Source organism: Lissotriton helveticus, unplaced genomic scaffold (assembly GCF_964261635.1).
Source record: "Lissotriton helveticus unplaced genomic scaffold, aLisHel1.1 SCAFFOLD_537, whole genome shotgun sequence".
NCBI classification, from domain to species: Eukaryota; Metazoa; Chordata; class Amphibia; order Caudata; family Salamandridae; genus Lissotriton; species Lissotriton helveticus.
The window spans coordinates 206786-226185 of NW_027611932.1; the positions used below are offsets into that span (position 1 = coordinate 206786).

The 19400-nt window shown below is 39.2% G+C and overlaps 1 protein-coding gene across 1 annotated transcript in view; it reads left to right on the forward strand.

The window, feature by feature from the left end:
* LOC144807252 (uncharacterized) overlaps window positions 1-19400 on the forward strand; it is a 54914-nt gene that overhangs the window by 8255 nt on the left and 27259 nt on the right. Inside the window, exon 2 of the mRNA XM_078673102.1 lies at window positions 13423-13668. Coding sequence (XP_078529228.1) covers window positions 13423-13668 — 246 coding nt within the window. The remainder of the gene's footprint in view (window positions 1-13422; window positions 13669-19400) is intronic.

Genomic DNA, 19400 nt, shown 5'->3' on the forward strand with positions numbered 1-19400 from the left:
GCCACCAGTACCGTGATTGTAATTCTTCCAGAGAATCTTTTAATTTAAGGTGTCTGAGACCCTCGCCCATGTGTGCGTCTGCGATTAACAAGTTTCTCCTGTCCATGTTTGGAATCACTCTATCCCCCACTCCAGGGATTCGAGCAAAAGGGACGGAGTTTGCATCGATTATGTATGTATAATTGAGTGGATAGTTGATCGGTAACGCTGAGCAGTCGCCTTTTGATGACGTTTTCACTGCCAGCATTGTTTCACCGTCAATGTATTTTAATGTATGCTTTTTTCGATCTACGGGAGCCGGTTTAGTGGCTGCCGCTGCGGCTGTTTCAGCCAATGAATTCCCCACAACGTGAACGCCATCACGCTGATGACTCAGTGAGTGTGTCACGTGAGTCTTTGGTAGTTCTTTTTTCAAAAGAGCTACTTGTTCCCAGAGCAGTCTCTGCTTTATTGGTGCATCTGTGTCATCTTTATAACCGTTCTGAATCCATGTCTGCAAATCCTTGTTATATGCTTTGACGCAGTAATATGAATCTGACACTATAAGCGTCGGGAATTCGCGATCCGCATTATCTAGCGCCATTTTCAAAGCTATTATTTCAGTTTGTAGTTCTGAATTAGTTTCTACTGAGTGTGATTTTGTTAATAGAGGTCTTAGTTTACCTCCGCGCCACACTTCTTTTGTAATCTCACATGTGGGATTGTATGCATGTTCTCCCCAAACGGAGGGTTGAGCACGTCCGTCTGTATAGATTACACAGGCGTAATGTCGTAGAGGAAGAATGTCGATTGGCAGAGGATACGTCTTTTCATATTTTAGATTTTTTAATTCTTCTAGTTCTGGATCAAAGTAGTAGTATACTTTGTCCGTTGTGATTGAATTCACCCATTGTATCCATTCCGGATTCAATGTTGTTGTTGGTAAATTACAAGGTGTTGTTAGTGCCTCAAAGGCTGATTCTGCTGTTCTGACTGTGATATGTCTACCGTCAGCTATGTCTTTTTCTCTAGCTATTGCGGTTTGAACTGCACGAATGATTTTTTCTGTATTACTGAATTTCTGTTCAGCTTCTGTGTACAAGTGTGATTTGAATGCAATTGGTACCTTTTCTCCTTCATTAGAAGTCAGGTATGTTAATCCGCATCTCCCTGGGATGACTCGAATCACAAGATTGCGTGTGTTATCACGTGTTTCTAATTTTGTTTTAATTAGCATGTCTGTTTGTAAGGATCTCAAAATTTCTGTGTGTGTTTGAGTCCAATTGGATCTTTTAAAGTCTGGTTTAATTAGATCATAAAGGGGTTTGACCCTTTCTGCGTAATTTGCAATGTATGTTCTTCCGAAATTTAGGAAGCCTAGAATTGACTGTAGGTTTTTTAGTGTTTTAGGAGCTTGGATTACGGCACATTTCTCTAGGAAATTGTCTGCCAGGCTTTTACCTTCACTTGATAACTCATATCCTAAGAATAGGACTGTCAGATGGGCAATTCTGGATTTTTTAAAGTTGAATTTGTAACCCTCTGCAGCGAACCCAAGTATTATGGTGTTCACCCTTTTCAAGTGAGTCTCCAAGTCATCATCTGTTAAGTAAATGTCATCGACATAAGATAATGCTTCATCATCATATAGTTGTAGTAATTCTGTTACTCTCGCTGAGAATACCCCCGGGCTGTTCTTGTACCCCTGGGCTAACCGACAGAATTGTTTTTGAGTGCCATTTACTGAGAATGCAGTTAAATATCTGCTCTCTGGTGCTATGTTTTGACAAAAGAATCCATTGGAGATGTCCAAGGTTGTTTTGTATTTTTTGCGCACTATGTTATTCATTAGTGCAGCACTGTGTGAGTTTTGCACTGCAAAGGTTTTGCAACATGTGTTAAGGTGTCGGTAATCCAAAACTAGACGATATGAATTGTCTGGTTTGGAGACCGGAAACAAAGGGTTGTTCATTTGTGAGGTGCAAGTTTCAATCACCCCCTGGTATTCTAGCTGATCTAGTATTTCATTTACCTGTTTTTTAGCTTCTTGCTTAATTGGGTACTGCCTTTGTGCAGTAGGTTGTGATTTTAACTGGATTTTGTGCGGAGGAGAATCCTCATCCCATCCTACAAGATTTTTATATAAAGCAGGTGCTAAGGCCACTGCCCACTTTCTAGCAAGTGTGTATTTTTTATGAATCGGTATTTGATTCGAGAAGGCAGGCATAATTACTTCTTCGCCATGAGGGCACTCCCTGACAAACTCTGGTGGCCAGTCTTTTTCAGCTAGAAGGATGTCATAACCCTTTGAGAGGTTATCCCAAAATAGTCCCCTAATTTTCCTAGTCTTATCTCCCTCTATACGTAATGTTATCTCGTATATCTTGTGGGGCTTGCTAACTCTGGTGTCTGCAGTTTCCACTTGAAGGTATTCATTCGTGTCCACTGTCTCCAGATGATTCATAAGGACTTTGCGAGCTATGCTCACCTCTGCTGCGCTGTCTAGCATTGTCTGAGCCCATTCTCCGTTTTTCAGTTGTGTCCTCAGTATTCTCGGCATTTTTAACTACCTTGATACTGGCTACCTTCTTTTTTGGAAATTGTAATTTCTTTTTTGGCTGAGCAGGTTCCTTGTCTTTGGACTTGGCGTGCTCTTCTGATCGTCCTCTTCTTTCCGATTTCTGCGAGGAAGTCTGAAAAGATTGAGAGGGACGTGTATCAATGTCTTGATATCTATCAGGTTTTTTAATATTATCCCTATTTCTAAGGTTATATCTATTCCCAGAGGGGTCACTCTGCGGTGACCTTTGTCTTTGGTTTGGAGATTTCTCTCTTCGCCTAGGAGACCTTCCTCGGGACTGGAATTTCTTTTCTTTAGGATTGGATTGTTTGTTTCCATCCCAGTTCTTTTTTGGTGAATTATTATTAAAAAATATTTTTTCTGGACTTGTAGTCAGTTGCGGTTTTACTGGTATTCCACCTAGACTATCTCTGCCTAGTTCTTCATAGGATTTTTCTATGATTCTGGCAATTTCAGCTGGTTGGTCTGCTATATCTGTCTCTTTTAACCTCTGGCGGATCGCCACGTTTGCTGCTTCACCTTTTATGTTGGCTAATAATATAGCCGAGACCTGCTTGAAGTCTTTTAGTAATTTCATACCAAGAGTTAAAGCAGGTTCTGGACCGTATTCATCTTGAATTTGTTTTAGCACATCTGGTATTACCGAAATGGATGGAACACCGTGCGTTTTTGTGTAGATGGAAGCAAAGACTGTACCCCAAGTGTCACAGTCCTCAATGTGTGGTGCGATTCCCATTGGGAGACATATAGTCAGAATCCTGTGTTTTTCTAATGGGGTGGTGTCAGGAAACACCGCCTCTATTTGGGTAATTTTCTGTGCCAACCAGAATGGTATCTGTTCCCGTTTAGCTGGAACTTTACCTAGGCAGGATTGGATGTTCTGTGGTGTAATTTTATTTGTGTTCCCCTGGTGAGGGGTCAGCTGTGGAAGTTTAATCGCTGGCTGAATTGTTGAAGTCCGCATTACATACTGAACTAATTGTCTATGAATTTTTAGTAGTTGTTTTAGCTGTATTAACAGCTCTGCTGCAGGCATTCTATCGATGTCTGGATGCGGTGTGTATCCGGCTAAGACCGGCCACGTTGCTCCTGGTCTTCCTAAAGGACCGAGTCTTGTAATGTGATTGTTATGTATTAGGGCGCCATCAAATAAGAGCAAATGCTCTTGGAATTTGAGTGGTACTTCCACCTCCTCGAAAGGAGTGTACGTTTCAGGAGGTTCCTCTACTTTGTAATAGTGGAAGTACTTTGTTACAGCATTTGCTGCTGGAAAATGTATCCATGAATAGTATACCTCTGTCTGCCGATATTCGTGTGCCTCGATTACGAATATGACTGTGCCACCTCTAGGTGTCAGTCCATTTTCTATAAGTTTTAAGGTTATAGATCTCCTTTTAATGACCGGAATGAGTGTTATATTCGGGTCTGCTGCTTGCATGGTAGCATCAGCATCTGCGAGTTCAGTTGCTAATCTAACTGCCTCTCTTTCATCATCACTCTCTGCCATTTTACAGACAGGATGGTATTATGTTTGTTTGCAGATCAGGTTTCTTTATGGAAACAGAGATTAGTTACACAATATTTTGGGAATGTTTTTATCCTTCAACGTTGACTATACCAAGAACCTTACATAGGAGTTCCCTCCTGCGAGGTTTTGGAGGATATTACCTTTCACCCACTCCAGACGTCTTTGGAGTATAATGGAAAAAGGGGTCTGAGTGAGAAAGCACGACTGAGTTACTCTAAATGTCTTACGTTAGTTTTATCGCCCTTTCCAAACGTGTTGGGCGCCATGTAGTGTAGCTCCTATTTTCCCAATAGGCTCTGCGCATTGGAATAGTACCTACAGCAGTAAAGGCCTAGGCCAGACGTTAACTAGGTCTACTACTGTCGATACTAGACTTAATTTTTGGGTTTGCCAGCTAAGCTCAGAGTTCGCTAGAAACTTTCTCGAATGTTCAAGGAAGGAATTAACTCCCCTGATTAGACAAGAAGGGATTTAGTTTCTGACAACCATAGAACATGACAACTTTGCTCTCCCCTAATCAAGAGTCAATCTCGAGAGTCGTGTGAGCACAAGGCAATTATTTTACTCAGTCAGTACGTGCATTCTTAGTCTCATCAGAATGTAGAGAAAAGGAAGAGACGGGCGTGTTCAATAAAAGATGTTATTTATTGATCAGTCTCTTTTCTCGTACAAGAGAAATGGATCGATATTATTGCAATACTTATAGTTAAGTAAAGTGCATACATTAAAAGCAATAGTACAAAATAATACTGTAAAAACATTGATATGGTTTCTGAGCCATATGATGTTTAAAATGATTAAAATATATTTACATACACATATACATTTTGACTAAACGTGCTCAACTGGTGTTTCTAAATATGCCTACCCCGTGTACCTGACCTAAGTCTAATGCGTGGGCGGGAATAGAAAGTTACAGTTTAAGTTAAGTTTGTTTTTGCCAAGTGAATAACTAAAGAATTCTCTGTGAGGGGTTATTCAGTTCTGTACCTGGAAGTTAGGATGAATGAGGAATGGTATCTCTTTCTCTGCTCTCGATATCCCAGGCTGCCTGCGAGGGCTGCCCAGAAACGCCGGTGCTGGGTCTCTCGGCTTGAGATAGCAGCGCGTCTCTCAGCACGTCAGGAAGGCGGGGCTGCTGCCAGCGGGGTCTGCTTCTGCTCTCGGCTTCGGCAAGTATGGCTGCTCCATCTTGTCACCACGCGTGTGTTTGCATAGGGCAAGATCGGCAATATTTATACCTTAAAGGTGCCGAGATTGACGTAAGGATGGACATAGATACGTCAATAAAGATGTCATACGATTTGCTCATTAGCACATTCTTTACTAAAGTTCTCTGTGAAATCAAAACAATGGCCGCACGGATTTTCCAGGTTGTCATAGGTTTGATTTGTTATGAGAACGTCGTATGCCTTATCAGGGGCTGGAGGAATGTCGCTTGTCTAATTAGATCTCAAGCGTTATGACCTAATCAGATAACACGTTCCTGTGCCGTAGTGTGACTGCGTCAGATAACGGTATCTGCATCATGGGGGTTTTCTTGCCTCATGGGCTGACTGTTAGTTAACTTGATAGTTAGTTTAACCAGAATAGGGTCAGGAATAGGGGGATCGATTCAGAACCTATAGAAATACACGACAAAATTGTGCGTCGCAAATTGCGATTTAGTGATATTTCGCTATTTGCGATTTTTCATGAATTGCGTTAGCGAATATTTAGCAAGGTTCGCAAGAATCCATGGATTCCCGCTATTTGCGATTTGCTATAGGGGTTGCTCCTAGATTCTGCGAATTATTTTGCGAAGTCGCAAATTTTATTTTGCGAATTCGCAATTTCTGTGTTTTTAACATCATGAATTGCATTTCTGTTAATGGCGAGCACAATAGCTAATTCGCAGCTATTGCAATCGCAATTTTGCTTGATGAATCTGGCTGATAGAGAATAAGTATCTGAGAAAAATAGAACCAGAACAACAAAATTCCAATTAGTAGAAGTTGAGATTTGAATTTTTTAAAGAAAAAAACAAAAATAGTGCTTAGAAATCACTAGCAGTTAAAAGGTTACATTGAGGTCATGAAGGACAGGTGCAAATCCAAAGTTCAGGTCAACCGCGAAGAATGACAGGCCCCAAAGAGGCCTCACAGTAGAGAAAAACGAAATAGGCTGTTTGTCACTACTAGGACATGTAAAACATACAAGTGCATGTCCTACCTTGTAGTAACATGGCACCCTGTCCTAAGGGTCACTTAGGGCCTTCCTTAGGGGTGACTTAAATGTAATAAAAGGGGATTTTAATGTCTGGCAAGTTAAATATCAAGTCGAGGTGCCATAAACTGCAACGACACAGGCACTACAGTGGCACACCTGAGATAGGTTTGAAAGGCTACTTCTGTGGGTGGCACAATCAGTACTGCAGGCCCGCTAGTGGCATTTATTTTTTAGGCTCTGGATATATGGTATGCCACTTTACATGGGATTTACAATTAAATCTAATATGCCAAACAGGTGAAAACCAATTATACCATGTTTAGAGGAGAGAGCACATGCACTTTAGCACTGGTCAAATGTGGTAAAGTGTAGAGAGTTGTAAAGACAACAAATAGAAGGTTCAGAAAAAGAGGAGGAGGAATGCCATTTTCCAACAGTACTGATTGGCAAACTTTTTAACACATTGAGCTTCTTTTGGTAATAAACAACCTTTTTCAATCCTTCTATAAAAATGCTCCCCGATAAACTTCCTGTTAGTGCTGAGTGAGTAAGCCATTACTGCTGAGTGTGAGATCTACCTTCCCAGCACTAAGCATCATTAGCAGAATATGGGTGCGACACGAAACAGCCTGAAATTGAACCAGGACATAGTTTCATACTCAGCGCCAATTACAGTTTAGTTTTACCGGCACCCAGCATCATTAGCAGGGTGCACACATAATATTTGCACGCTACAAGACACAGCATTTAAAAGCCCAACAAGCGGGTATTACAAAGGTAACATGCAGGCACCAGTGATGTGATTCTACGTTTTTTAAAAAGGCGAGACCATGGTGAAGAAAGTACACCACAGCTGAGTGAATCCTCTATCCAGGTTCATGCATATTCACACTTGTGATTATTTTTGCCTCTCTGTTTATTCTCGGAGTGACAACAAGCTCACCTGATCACCTTGGGACCTATGAAGCACTATTAGTGCTTTTTATATGTGTGTAGTGTTATTTTTCTACATTTGTTTGTATTGTCCAGTGTGCATGTTCAATGTGGATATTCTATCACAGGGGTTTTGACCAACAAATATTAAATATGCTCACATTGTTTTCCTCATTCAAAACATAGAGAACTATTTTTAGGAGCAAGGGCAAATACTACGATAAGGTGTATTGTAAAGCGAGCGGCACTTCACTAATGTGCAGAGCACACAGTCCTTACTAAGTACCCTCCATCTGGGCAAGCTAATTCTACGTAGCTATATTTAAGATATTGTAGAACAAAACACCAATTAGCTATATGGTTTCTAAGTGCATGCAGAGTATGTGATGTAATCACACTTTTCACTTATAAAATAAGGAGTGGTCTCTGGAAGGTAGGGGTTATGGTCCTGATGAAAGCTAGAGGGAAGGGTATCAGAAACATAAATACAAAGTTTTAAAAAAGTACGATCATCAAATCTGAGATTAAGTTCTACTTTTTCTTCCCCTATTTTAATCACACTGCCTGGAGGACCAAATAAAACCCTGTTTTTCCTGCCAGACAGGTTATTTTAACTAAACTTTATGAACCCCGCCAACTTCTATCCTCCATCATTCGGGTGGATTAAATGCTTCACAGTGCTCCTATGTAACCCACAGGTTGCAGCATCCCTGTTCTGCAGAGGAACGTGAAGAACCCAGTGATGAAGCATGCCAGCCAGGAGCAACCCTAATGGGTGAGGGTCACACTAATAAAAACTGTTCACTTTTTGTCACAAAGGAAGATTAGTTCACATGTACAAATAGAGCTCTGGTTTTTGATGCACTTTAAAAAGGATGAGCCCTCCTGTATAATACCTCCTATCTCCCTGCATTTTTGATACACAACACTGCCATTGTCCAAGTAGTAAGAGTGGTACCAATCCGAGTGATTGGAGGGGACCTGTTCCAGAACTGGTTTGCTAGGGGAGTTTCTCATTTCCCTAGTCAAACCTCAGGGATGTGCCCAGAGCTCGGACTAGGGGAAAAAACCTTCTGCTGTGCTAGATTTTGGCAGAGCAGCACACTGTGTGATTGTTGAGGGTCAAACTCCCAGGAAATTGTGTCAAAGTGGGTAGGGTTGCCACTGGAAAGTTTTTAACTATTGGACTGGGAGTTTCCCCACCCACAAGCTAGTCGTAAGCATAAAAGTGGCACCCTTGGATACCTCAGAAAACTTCTGGTCTTGAGGAAGACAGAACCGTTTGGAATTCAGAAAGAGGAATTTAGCTACTGTAACCTGTGGCGAGAAACACCAACAACTGAACCTGCTCCCACTTCAACCCAGGACAGAAGCGAGGGTCCCATGGGCTACTTGGCTAGCCTACTGTTATACTAAGGGGACATAAAGACTACAAGAAGCCCACCTTCCTGAAGAGCCACACTGACCAGTTTGAACTGGACCTATTCTCGACACTGCTGGTAGCTTCTCCTGGAGAGAGTCCTGATGCCCTGGGATAAGTGTGAGAGTGTACCCTTTCTGTCTAACTCTAAAAACTGGAAACTTTTTCAAGTCTTTTTGCCAAAAGAACCAGAGGGTTCCACCGGACGGCCGACGGTCCTCAGCCGCTGCACTAGTGGCCTGATTAAATTTTTCTGGTTTGCCCCACTGAAAATATCTCGACTTTCCAAAAAGTTCAAAGGTAAAAATATTCACCGAGCAAAGACACCAAAAGTATCCAAAGAGCAAGCGACCTTCCCTTGGCATGAATTTCAAATTGCTCCCTCTCTGAGCTTTCCTTTTAAGAGCTATCAGCTTCACCAGGACTTCGTCTGACAGATATCCGGCCTCATCAAACCCTTCTCTGCCACCTTCCTGTTCTCTTGCCCCACTGAAGATTTTTGACTTCCATTCCAGAGGCTAAGTCAGAAAGTAAAACTTTCCACTGGACCGAAACCTAGTCCCTGTATCCAAGCCAGGCTCCATTGTAGTGAGCTTTAACTTTTGACTTCGACCCGGTCTAGGGCGGCAAGATAACCATGGGGCGTAATATGCATTTTGGGCGCTAGAAACAGAAGAAAAAAAACACCTGAAACATCATATCTCTAGCTCCCAACGTCTGCTTTTTGTTGTTTTGGGTCTATTTGCTGAATAAAATTTTCTCTATTTTGTTTAGGGTGGCATGGTAATGTGCCGAAGCAAGATGGTGGCAGTCTGCTGAGCTCCATTCCGTACACGGACCTAAGTCCTTTTTTATACCCTACATAGCCATATCTGGTGCTTCCTGACACAGCCTCTGGTTTCCTTTCCTATTTGCATGCTCGCAAATCTGTGGGAACCTGTGAAGACCATTTCTTTTATCCTGCTGCCGAGGTGTTTTTTTTCTAGTCACTCGTGAGCTGCAGCCATTTTATCGACACTCTGTTTGTGTATCTGATCTCCGTACTCAGGTATTTGTTCTATGGTCTGAATGAGAGGCTTACTCAACTGTGGCTCCCTTTTTTGGGCACATTGACAGCTGGAGCGCATGTATGCTTGGAACACGTAATGCAGTACCAACCTAATTAAGAAATGTTATCCTAGACATTTCAAGAATTGGAATTAAATGTAGCTGCCTCTATCTGCCCTATATATTGGGGTCCAAGATGGAAACTGTGTAATTCAGAAGAAACTTTCTCTTATCGGGACTGTACTGCGGTAGTGACTCTACTTGATTGTATGCATCATCACTCACGGCACTGGCTTTGAGAATTTTTTTCTCATTGTGAGTAGGGGCATGCATTTCCAAAGCATTTCTGGTATTTTTGTAGTGGAGCTCTAAGTTGTGAGATGGTCTTCAGGAGATCTCCTCTTCCCTAGCTTCCTTACACATTTGTAAGCCAGTGGGAAATATCGTACATTCTCTAACCTGCTGTTGTGATGAATTCCAGTCATATGCAACTGACCACCATTTTTTCAATGCTCCGCTTCCATTTTTGGATTTTGGTCATCACAGCTTCAACAGATATTCAACACTTCATGCCTCAATTGTGTTGATCAAATTGCCTCATTTATTTATGGAGTTCTGCATTTCTTCTATACAGCATTATCCTTTCGCTCTTTTACAAGTATTACAAGCATGCCTACTGTATTGATATATTTCTATTTATTATTTTCTATATATCAGTACCCTTCCTCCAGTTTACTCTCTATTGAGGTAAATGCCATGACTGTAGCCCTTTGATATTTGTATTCACTATTACTACATTTTATGCGCAGGCTTTGATCCTCTCAAAAACTATCTCAACGCTCTCTGCATTTCATCAGAAAGGCCAGTGATTCCCATATTGCTACTAAACAATCGTATTACTACTGAACCATCGTCTTCTGGCAATAAACCTTGGAGATCCAAAACTGACCCTCCATCTCCGATCGAGGTGTCTCACAATCTTGTTTTAGACACTAATCTAAATGAGGTACATGCCCATAAACCTTTCATGACTGCCACTAATGAAAAATTCCAACAGATTGAGGTTTGTTAGAATATTATGGAGGGCAAAATGTTTGATACAGAACAACGTGTAGGTCACCTTCAAGATACCAAAATCCCCATGCTGGAGCAAGAAATTCAAAAATTTAAGTTACACACTGAAGACCTCGAGAAATGAAACAGAAGAAATAACCTTCGCCTTTATGGTCAACCTGAGAACATTGAAGGCCCTGGCCTTCTGGAAGAAATTGTTACCTGAGCTTTTGACCCTCAGTCATTTTCTCCTTTCAACACTCATAGAGCACACTGTCTGGGCCATCTTCAACCTAACTCTTTTTGGAATTCACTGACTTGATGAATGTCTTGAAAATAGCAAGGGAAAAGCTTTGTCTAGTATAGTCTGGTCACAACATCTCTATTTCTCAAGATATCTCCAATGCAACAAATGCTAGATGTAAAGAATCTTTGGCTCTACGTACTCAACTGAGACATTTGCACATTGCCTATGGCATTTTACACCCTTGCATCTGTAAAATCACCTATGAGCGGATCTCCCACTCTTTGATGATCCAGTCGAGCTAAAAAGGTTCCTTCAGAAAATAATAAATCAACCTATGGATAAATATGCGCAATGTTCTTAAACTGTTGATTTTATGCATGGCTTCTCTTTTTTCTTTTTACTTGTCTCTTCATCCAACTTTATATGGCATTATTTTCTTTTTATTCTTATAGTTCTATCTCCATTGCCGTTCTTTCCTCCAGTGCTGACATGTTTTGTACTCATTTTTTCTCCTTTTTTCAGATCTGGCTTTTTGCCCTAGATCTGTTTCTTTATTCTTTTCTCATGCAAATTAATTTTTCTCTTTTTTTTCTTTTGTTTTTTATCCTATTTTACTTTCCTCTTTCTTTATTTTTATTGCTATTTTCTTTTTAATTATATGTGTTTTTATTTGTTTCTCCTCTTTATTTTATTGGTTGTATCTTCATGTTATTTTATTGTTGATATGTGGTGTCTTTTTGTTTCCCTCCTTGTTTCTGCAGTTTGTCATCATCGCTCCTGCATCCCTGTTTCTCCCCAACAACATGTTTATTGTTGTCTCTTGAAATGTTTGTGGTTTGGGTCACCCCATCAAACGTCAAAAGGTGCTCTCACATTTATCAAAACTTCATTGTCACATTACTTTTTTACAAGAAACTCACTGTAATTATCCTGAATCACTCAAGTTTTAACATCAATGTTATATATGTTTGGATATGTAATATCCAAACATTTTCTAACAGCCTTCCTAACCCTCTCTCTATGCTGGACATTATGGCTACTCTTTAGAAGGACATAACTCTCCACGGGCTTTTAGATGCTATTACATCTTTAAAGAAAGCTAAAGCCCCTGGACCTGATGGTTTTTCTATTTAACTATTCGCTTTTGTTCAATTTGTTTTCTCTCCTGCTGTTAATTGTAAGGGTTGTGTAGCTATATTATGTCACAAACCATAAGATATTAAAATGTTATCAACTAAATGTGATACAAAAGGATGATGGGCAGTGCTTAATGCCACTATCTTTAAAAAAACGAATTCTTTTTTCCCCCAATATTTATAGCCCTGTGAAACAGACCCTGACTTCTGGCACAATGTTAAATTAAAATTATCTTCCATCACTAATTCTAATATTACTGTGCAGGTGATTTTATTGATTGGTTCGACCCCTAGGGAATCTAAATCTAGATTTAAACCTGATAAACCACACAAAGCATTCCAATCTGCTATTGCCTCTTGTCTATTCTTTGAGGTATGGAAAACTTGCAATCCTGATATATGTGAATTTACATTTTTTTCTAATGTTCATCATACTATGTCTCGAATTGACTATATTTAGGTCTCCAAATCTATACTCCCTTCTATTAAATTTTTAAAAATTGGTTCTATTTCAATTTCTGATCATGCCCCTGTTTTATCCTCTTTCGATTTATCTCTTAACACTTCTAAACATGCTCAATGGAAATTTAACAATTCCTTATTATCCAATCACACATTGTTTTTGGAAGCTACTTCCTTTATTCTACAATTTTTTCAATTTAATCAACCTACTTACACTTCTGTTCACAATAATTGGGAAATTTTTAAAGCTTCATTTAGTGCCTTTGATATTACCTATACTGCTAAAAAAATAAACTATTGAACTCCCAATACCTCTCTACCTTACAACACATTTAGACTCTTGAACATACTTTCTTTACTTCTAAATCCCCTTCTTATTTGCGGGACCTAATCATGGCCGAATCCAACCCTAAACTCCCTACTATTGATGCATGTAATATCCTCCTCAAAATTAAATCTAAATTTCATGGAGGTCAAAAGAAAGCTTGTGAAATGTTGGCCAATTATCTCAAAGTTAAATCGAAATGAAAAAAATTGGACCTATTCGAAATGACCATACAAATAATATATTGCACTCCGACTCCGATATTGTTAATGTCTTTCAATCATATTATGAATCATCTTACATGGAAGATACTTATCCTTCTGAATATAATATCCAAACATTTTCTAACAGCCTTCCTAACCTTCTCTCTATGCTGGACATTATGGCTACTCTTGAGAAGGACATAACTCTCCACGGGCTTTTAGATGCTATTACATCGTTAAAGAAAGCTAAAGCCCCTGGACCTGATGGTTTTTCTATTTAACTATTCGCTTTTGTTTCAGCACTTTTTGCTCCTGAATTGCTTGAACCTTTTACTTCTGTTTTATTGAATTCTAAAGCTGAAGGTTCCTTTTTAAATGCCCTTATTGTTATTATTCATAAACCAGATATAGACCTTACCCTCTGCAAACATTATCAGCCAATTTCATTAACTATGACTGTAACCTTTTGGAAAAAAATTCTTGTGTCCAGGATAGAAGATGTTATTCCTCTTCCTATTAAACCTGATCAGTCTGGCTTTATTGAAGGTAGACTTGCCTCGGATAATGCTGGATGTTCTGTAATATTCTCAGAATAGGGAAGAAATATTCCTCCCCTCTCGCTGCTTCAGTTGTTGATGCTGAAAAAGCATTTGATTGTATAAATTGGCAATTTATGTTTATAACGCTTCATTGGTATGGTATTGGCCCTAAAATTCATTTCCCATATCAAACTATATACTCAGCACCACATGCTTGTGTTTTTGTTAATCAATGTTTCTTCCCTTGTTTTAACTTACATAGAGGTACCAGAGAAGGTTGCCCCCTCTCACCTTTATTTTTTCTTCTTTGTCTAGAACCCTTTCTTGAACGCATTCATTGTAATCCTTTCCATATCTGGTTTTAAACACAACTCACTCAAAATTTAACTTTCTGCTTATGTGGATGATGTTTTGGTTTATATATCTAATCCCCTGACTTCCTTACCTCCATTTTTGCAGGAGATTGATTTGTATTCTAAAATATCTGGTTCTAGATTAAACTTCTCTAAAACTGAGATTTTACCAATAAAGTCCTTATGTTATCAGTTTGTTTTTTATAATACCAATTTCATGTGGTGTCCTTCCACAATCAAATACTTAGGTGTCTGGTTCTCTCCCACCATCTCCCATACTCTCACTCACAATGTTAATGCTTTATAACTTAAAATCCAAAATTAACTTTCTACCTGATCCCCTCTTCATTTATCATGGTGGGGTAGAAAGGATACTATTAAAATGATGATTGTACTGCATGCTCTCTTTATACTTTCTATGCTACCCTTTAAAATTCCCAAATATTACTTCTCCAAAATGAATTCCTTTTGTAACAAATTTCTCTGAAGTAATACAAATGCTTGTATTGACCTGAAAATGAGGGTAGTGTATGTTTCCCTAATTTTACTTTATATCACACTGCGTTTTTATATCAACAAATGTATGCTTTGAACGGATATTATCAAGGTTTCCCGATACCTAGTTGGATCACGTTTCAACGTTCTTTATTGGTTGAGTTTTCTTTTCAGGATAATATCTACATTACTAACGGTACATTTATATCTAAAAACCCTGTTTTAAAACATTCCCAACATTTAATGCATTCATGGCTTTGATTTTTATCAATCTTTTCTAGCCTCCTCTATTTGGTACAATACATTTATTAAGTTTCGTCATAAGACATTTTATTTTAAACATTGGAAAGAGAGGGTATCCAGTATGTTCATCAATGAATCTACAAAAACTCTGTTATCCCTTCTACTACACTACTACAAGAATGCAACAATTTACCCTGCTCTTGCTCACCTCAATATTCTCAACTATCACATGTACTTCAGTCATTTTTACTGACAAATAGCTTTCCCCGTCTCTACTCTGTTCACTCCCTTGACACCTTTGTATAATATTGCTTGTGACTCCAATCCTAAAGTATCCCTTATATACAAGCTTTTATTTGCTCCTATTTCCATCCAACTCAAATCCTCTATTGAATTGTCATGCGAGCAAGACCTCCCTATATTGCTTTCTGTTCAATAGTGGGATAAATTGTGGAATACAATTTTCACTACCTCCGAGGCTGCCACTATTACTCAGTCTTTATTTTTTGTGTATAATAGAACTGTTTTTAGTCCTACTTTTATTCATAAAATTAATTCCTCCACTTCACCTTTATGTTGGTCATGTCTTTCCTCCAATGTTACGTTACTCCACCTATTATACTATTGTCCTAATGTTTTCAATTTTTGGAAATCTATTTGGTCTAAATGTTCAGCGATATTTCATTGTAATATTCCACTATCAATTCAAAATGTTTTTTTGGGACTATGGGAGATTATTTTCAATACCATTCTCCGAAACCCATGTTATTTGATCTCTTTATTGCGCTCGCTTTTAAAGATAGAAAAGATCATTCTAAACATGGTGGAATCTTATTTGTGACAAGCATAGAATATCTACTGTTTCCTCTTCATCGCTTTCTCAGAAAATCAAATCTGGTTACTTTGGTTACCTTTTACTAGTTTTTTTATCTTCGCACTCATCTTCATCATGATTCCTATGTCTCTCCCTTTTATTTTCTTTATCTGTACCCTCTTTTCTTCCCTTTTTCTTTTATTCTTTCTCTTTTTCTTCATTTTTCTCTCTTTTTCTATAAAACATAACCTTTAATATAGTATTGACATGTATCCTGTTTATCTCTTTCCACTTCCCTATTAGATTGTTTTTTATATCTTTTTATCCTAATGTTATTGTTTTTATCATTACCCTCTAAGCTATGTATTCGAATACATTATTTCTTTTTTCTTTTTGATGACTGTAATATTCCTTATTCTTTTCTATTCTAATACAAATTATTCAACAAAATAAAAAAAACTCTATTTTATCAATTAAAGTGGGATAATTTTCTTGTGACTTGAGCCTTTCAACTGTCTTTGTACTTTACACAAAGTTTTTTAAAAAGTAGAAAGTTTAGGAAGCTAAAACCTACACATACCAACCATTATGTAGATTATCAAGTTATGGTTATAAGCAAAAGGTTAACACGTTTCATGTCCCCTACCAATATCAACATACTTACATGCAGACATCAGTAGAAAGAAAACTGAGTAGGAGACAAAAAACAACTTACATTAAAAGCACCTCTGACAAATAAGACAGGATAAAAGATAAAAAACGTGAATAGAGACTAAAAGCTTTGCCTCCTTTTTAAAATCATAGTCTTCCAGATTCTGACTCTCTTCCATGCACTCCTTTCTCCTGGTCACTTCTCCCAACATCAGTTCCCCAACATCAGGCAATCTTTCACCTTCATCCAAGCCGACAGTTTTGCATAAATAAAATTGTGCATGGAGACTACCAGTGACCCTCAGGGCACTTCGGATTATGTAGACACACTCATAGCCATTCATTGCTAGGATGCACCTTTGGACGTGGCAGAGAACTTTACAAATACACCTTTCATTTCATTTCACTTCATTTCAGTAAGGAATACAAAAAACACAAGGTTTTTAATTGTCCAGAAAGGGCTGGTCCAGGAAGCTAGCAGACATGTGGCTAGCTACTATCTAATAATGGAAACCATGGCTTTAAATGGGCCAGGTCACGCCAGGTCTCAGACCCAGTAGTAATTAAAAATGAACATTGAGATTTGTCCCCATTAGGCCAAATAATCCTTAACTGTAATGGCAAAATGACTGTCGATTTGTGAACAATGAATGTAAAAAGCGTTAAGGAATCCATGTCATTATGTAACTTACAGCCAGATTCATCAAGCCAAAATCGGCTCGCAAAGGGCCAGATTCTGAGAATCTGGCCCTTTGCGAGCGCTATTTTTGCATTTGGGATTCATCATCCCAAATGCAAAAATCGCAATACTAAAAATCGCTAAATTGAGAATAATTGCATTTAAGGAATCTCAATTTGAGATTCCTTAAATGCAATTCATGAACCATTTTAAAATTGCGAATTCGCAATCTGGGTCCGCTATTTACCGCGAAGTCTAACTACGTGGTAAATAGCGAAAACTTAGAAAAATGCACTTTAGTGCATTTTTCTAAGTTGTATGTTACACACACACATGTCCTTTGGACATGTGTGTGCGCAACACCAGTGTACATTACCATTTTAGGGGTGCTACAGGGTGTCCTTTGGACACCCTGGCACCCTTGAAATCGCTTCCTTATTTGCGATTCGCTAATTGCTAATCGCAAATAAGGAATGACTCCCCGTTCATTCCTATGGGCCTTTAGGCCCATAGGAATGAATGGGAAAGCCATTCCTTATTTGCGATTCGCAATTAGCGAATCGCAAATAAGGAAGCAGTAGAAATCGCAAAAAATATTGTGATTTCTACATGCATCCCGTTTTGCGATTCTTTAATAGCGATTCCTTAAAATTCACTATTAAGGACTCGCAAAACAGGACTTTGATGAATCTGGGGAATAATGCTTTACTTAGAGACATCGAAAAGCGCATGCCCTTCATTGAGGCTTATAATGTGTTTGTCTCTCTCAAATAGAAATGTAGCCAGAGTACCAAAACATGTTACCACTTGGATGCTAAGCTTCCTGCTGAATTTCAATGTAATTTCCATTGAAATGAATGGGCACTCCATGACGAGCTGAGCTCGTCATGAGCGTCCAAGGGGTTAAATGGAGGTAGTGGTTATTTTCTTTCCTATTTATTTTTCACATGTGTAATTTAATCTTGTGTTCCCTAAGAGTGTAAGTTATTTCCAGGATGTAGTGTTTCTGTGTTTTATTTTAGTTTACCATATTATTACTCTATAGTGCATACTTTCAACTGATTCGCCTCCAGGTGCTTATAACGAATCACGAATAACAGCTCGAATTGAGGCTGAAGACAGGTTACGTTTCTCACAGTGACTATCAGTGGGTCAGAAAGGTGTTCAGAATACATTGCCATCCAATCCTTGGCCTCTCTACAGAGCGCACAGAACAATTGTCAACTATTCCAATTGCAATTGTGACTATGCAAATGTGCTCTCAGAAGGCATGCAGTAATCCAATTATTGACTTGATGGAAGTAAAAGAAAATGCAGTCCTTACAGCTGAGTGGGTGCGTTGTGTGAATAGGGGGGGTGATGTGAGGAAGTGCACTCAAGAGAGAGTGAACAGAGGGTGCTGAAGAGGAAAACTATGCAGATGGAGAAGGTCGAGAGAAATAGGATATACATGTCGAACATGCGGGGAACATAACAGGAGTGATTGAGACACCATGATGATCACGAGCCCTTCCTCAGGCCCCAATAATGTTCAATTTGTAGTCTCATAATTGAAACATTTTCAAAAAAGATTTAATTATTTCAAATCAAAATTATTGTTGTTATTTATTTATCTTACAAAGGTAACAACCATTGACAAGGCCGACAGTCGTGGCTGATTTTAGAGTGTGTGTCAGTTGTTGCATTATATATGTGGATGCAATAACAGAAATCTCAGCAAGGAACCAAAACACCAGTTCGGTGGCACTCTATGAGACTCACAAAATGTATTTTAGTCACGCCTTTAATTAAATAGGACACGCCCCTCTTTGCACCCACCCCTCCCTTTTTTTAAATAAATCCACGTAACGCCTTGATGGAGACATTTATTATTTGTTGAGATTGCTTTAGGCCCCCGCTAGTGACACATGAGCATAGAATTCATGTTGCAAACGACAAAAAAAGCACAGGTGAAAGACAGGGCATTGACGACCATAACAACTAGCTCGATCAATCAATATCTAACGACTCATTCCGGGATACACATTCTAGCTACAGCCACTAATAAAGACGCAGCTGGAAGTAGAACAGAGCGACGAATGCTGGGAGGCTCTTTAGAAACTGTACAGCTGGCATCAGTCGTGGACGTCTGCGGAAGTTCTACAAATAGCTCCGAGATACACTTAGGGCTGAGTCACAAGGCCACTTTGTACAGCCTCTTCCCATCCTCGCTGACCCTCTGCTCTGTTGGTCAATCGCCAGCTTCGTGTAATGGCTGACCCCTGACGATCTGCGGAACGGCCCCGCCCCCTCCGACACAGTTGTGAACTCCCGCTCTCGCGGTAATAGGCTTTGAAACGCATCTGCCTGGCATCTGAAATGAGAATACTCCTTCCCATTGCAGGGCCCGGCTTTGATACTTCTCTATGCAGAAAGCAATGCTGTGTATGTGTCCGCCATGCCTTTCTGCAGAAACGTTATAAAATGAGCTGTAACGACTGTAAAATGTTGAATTTGAGAATCAT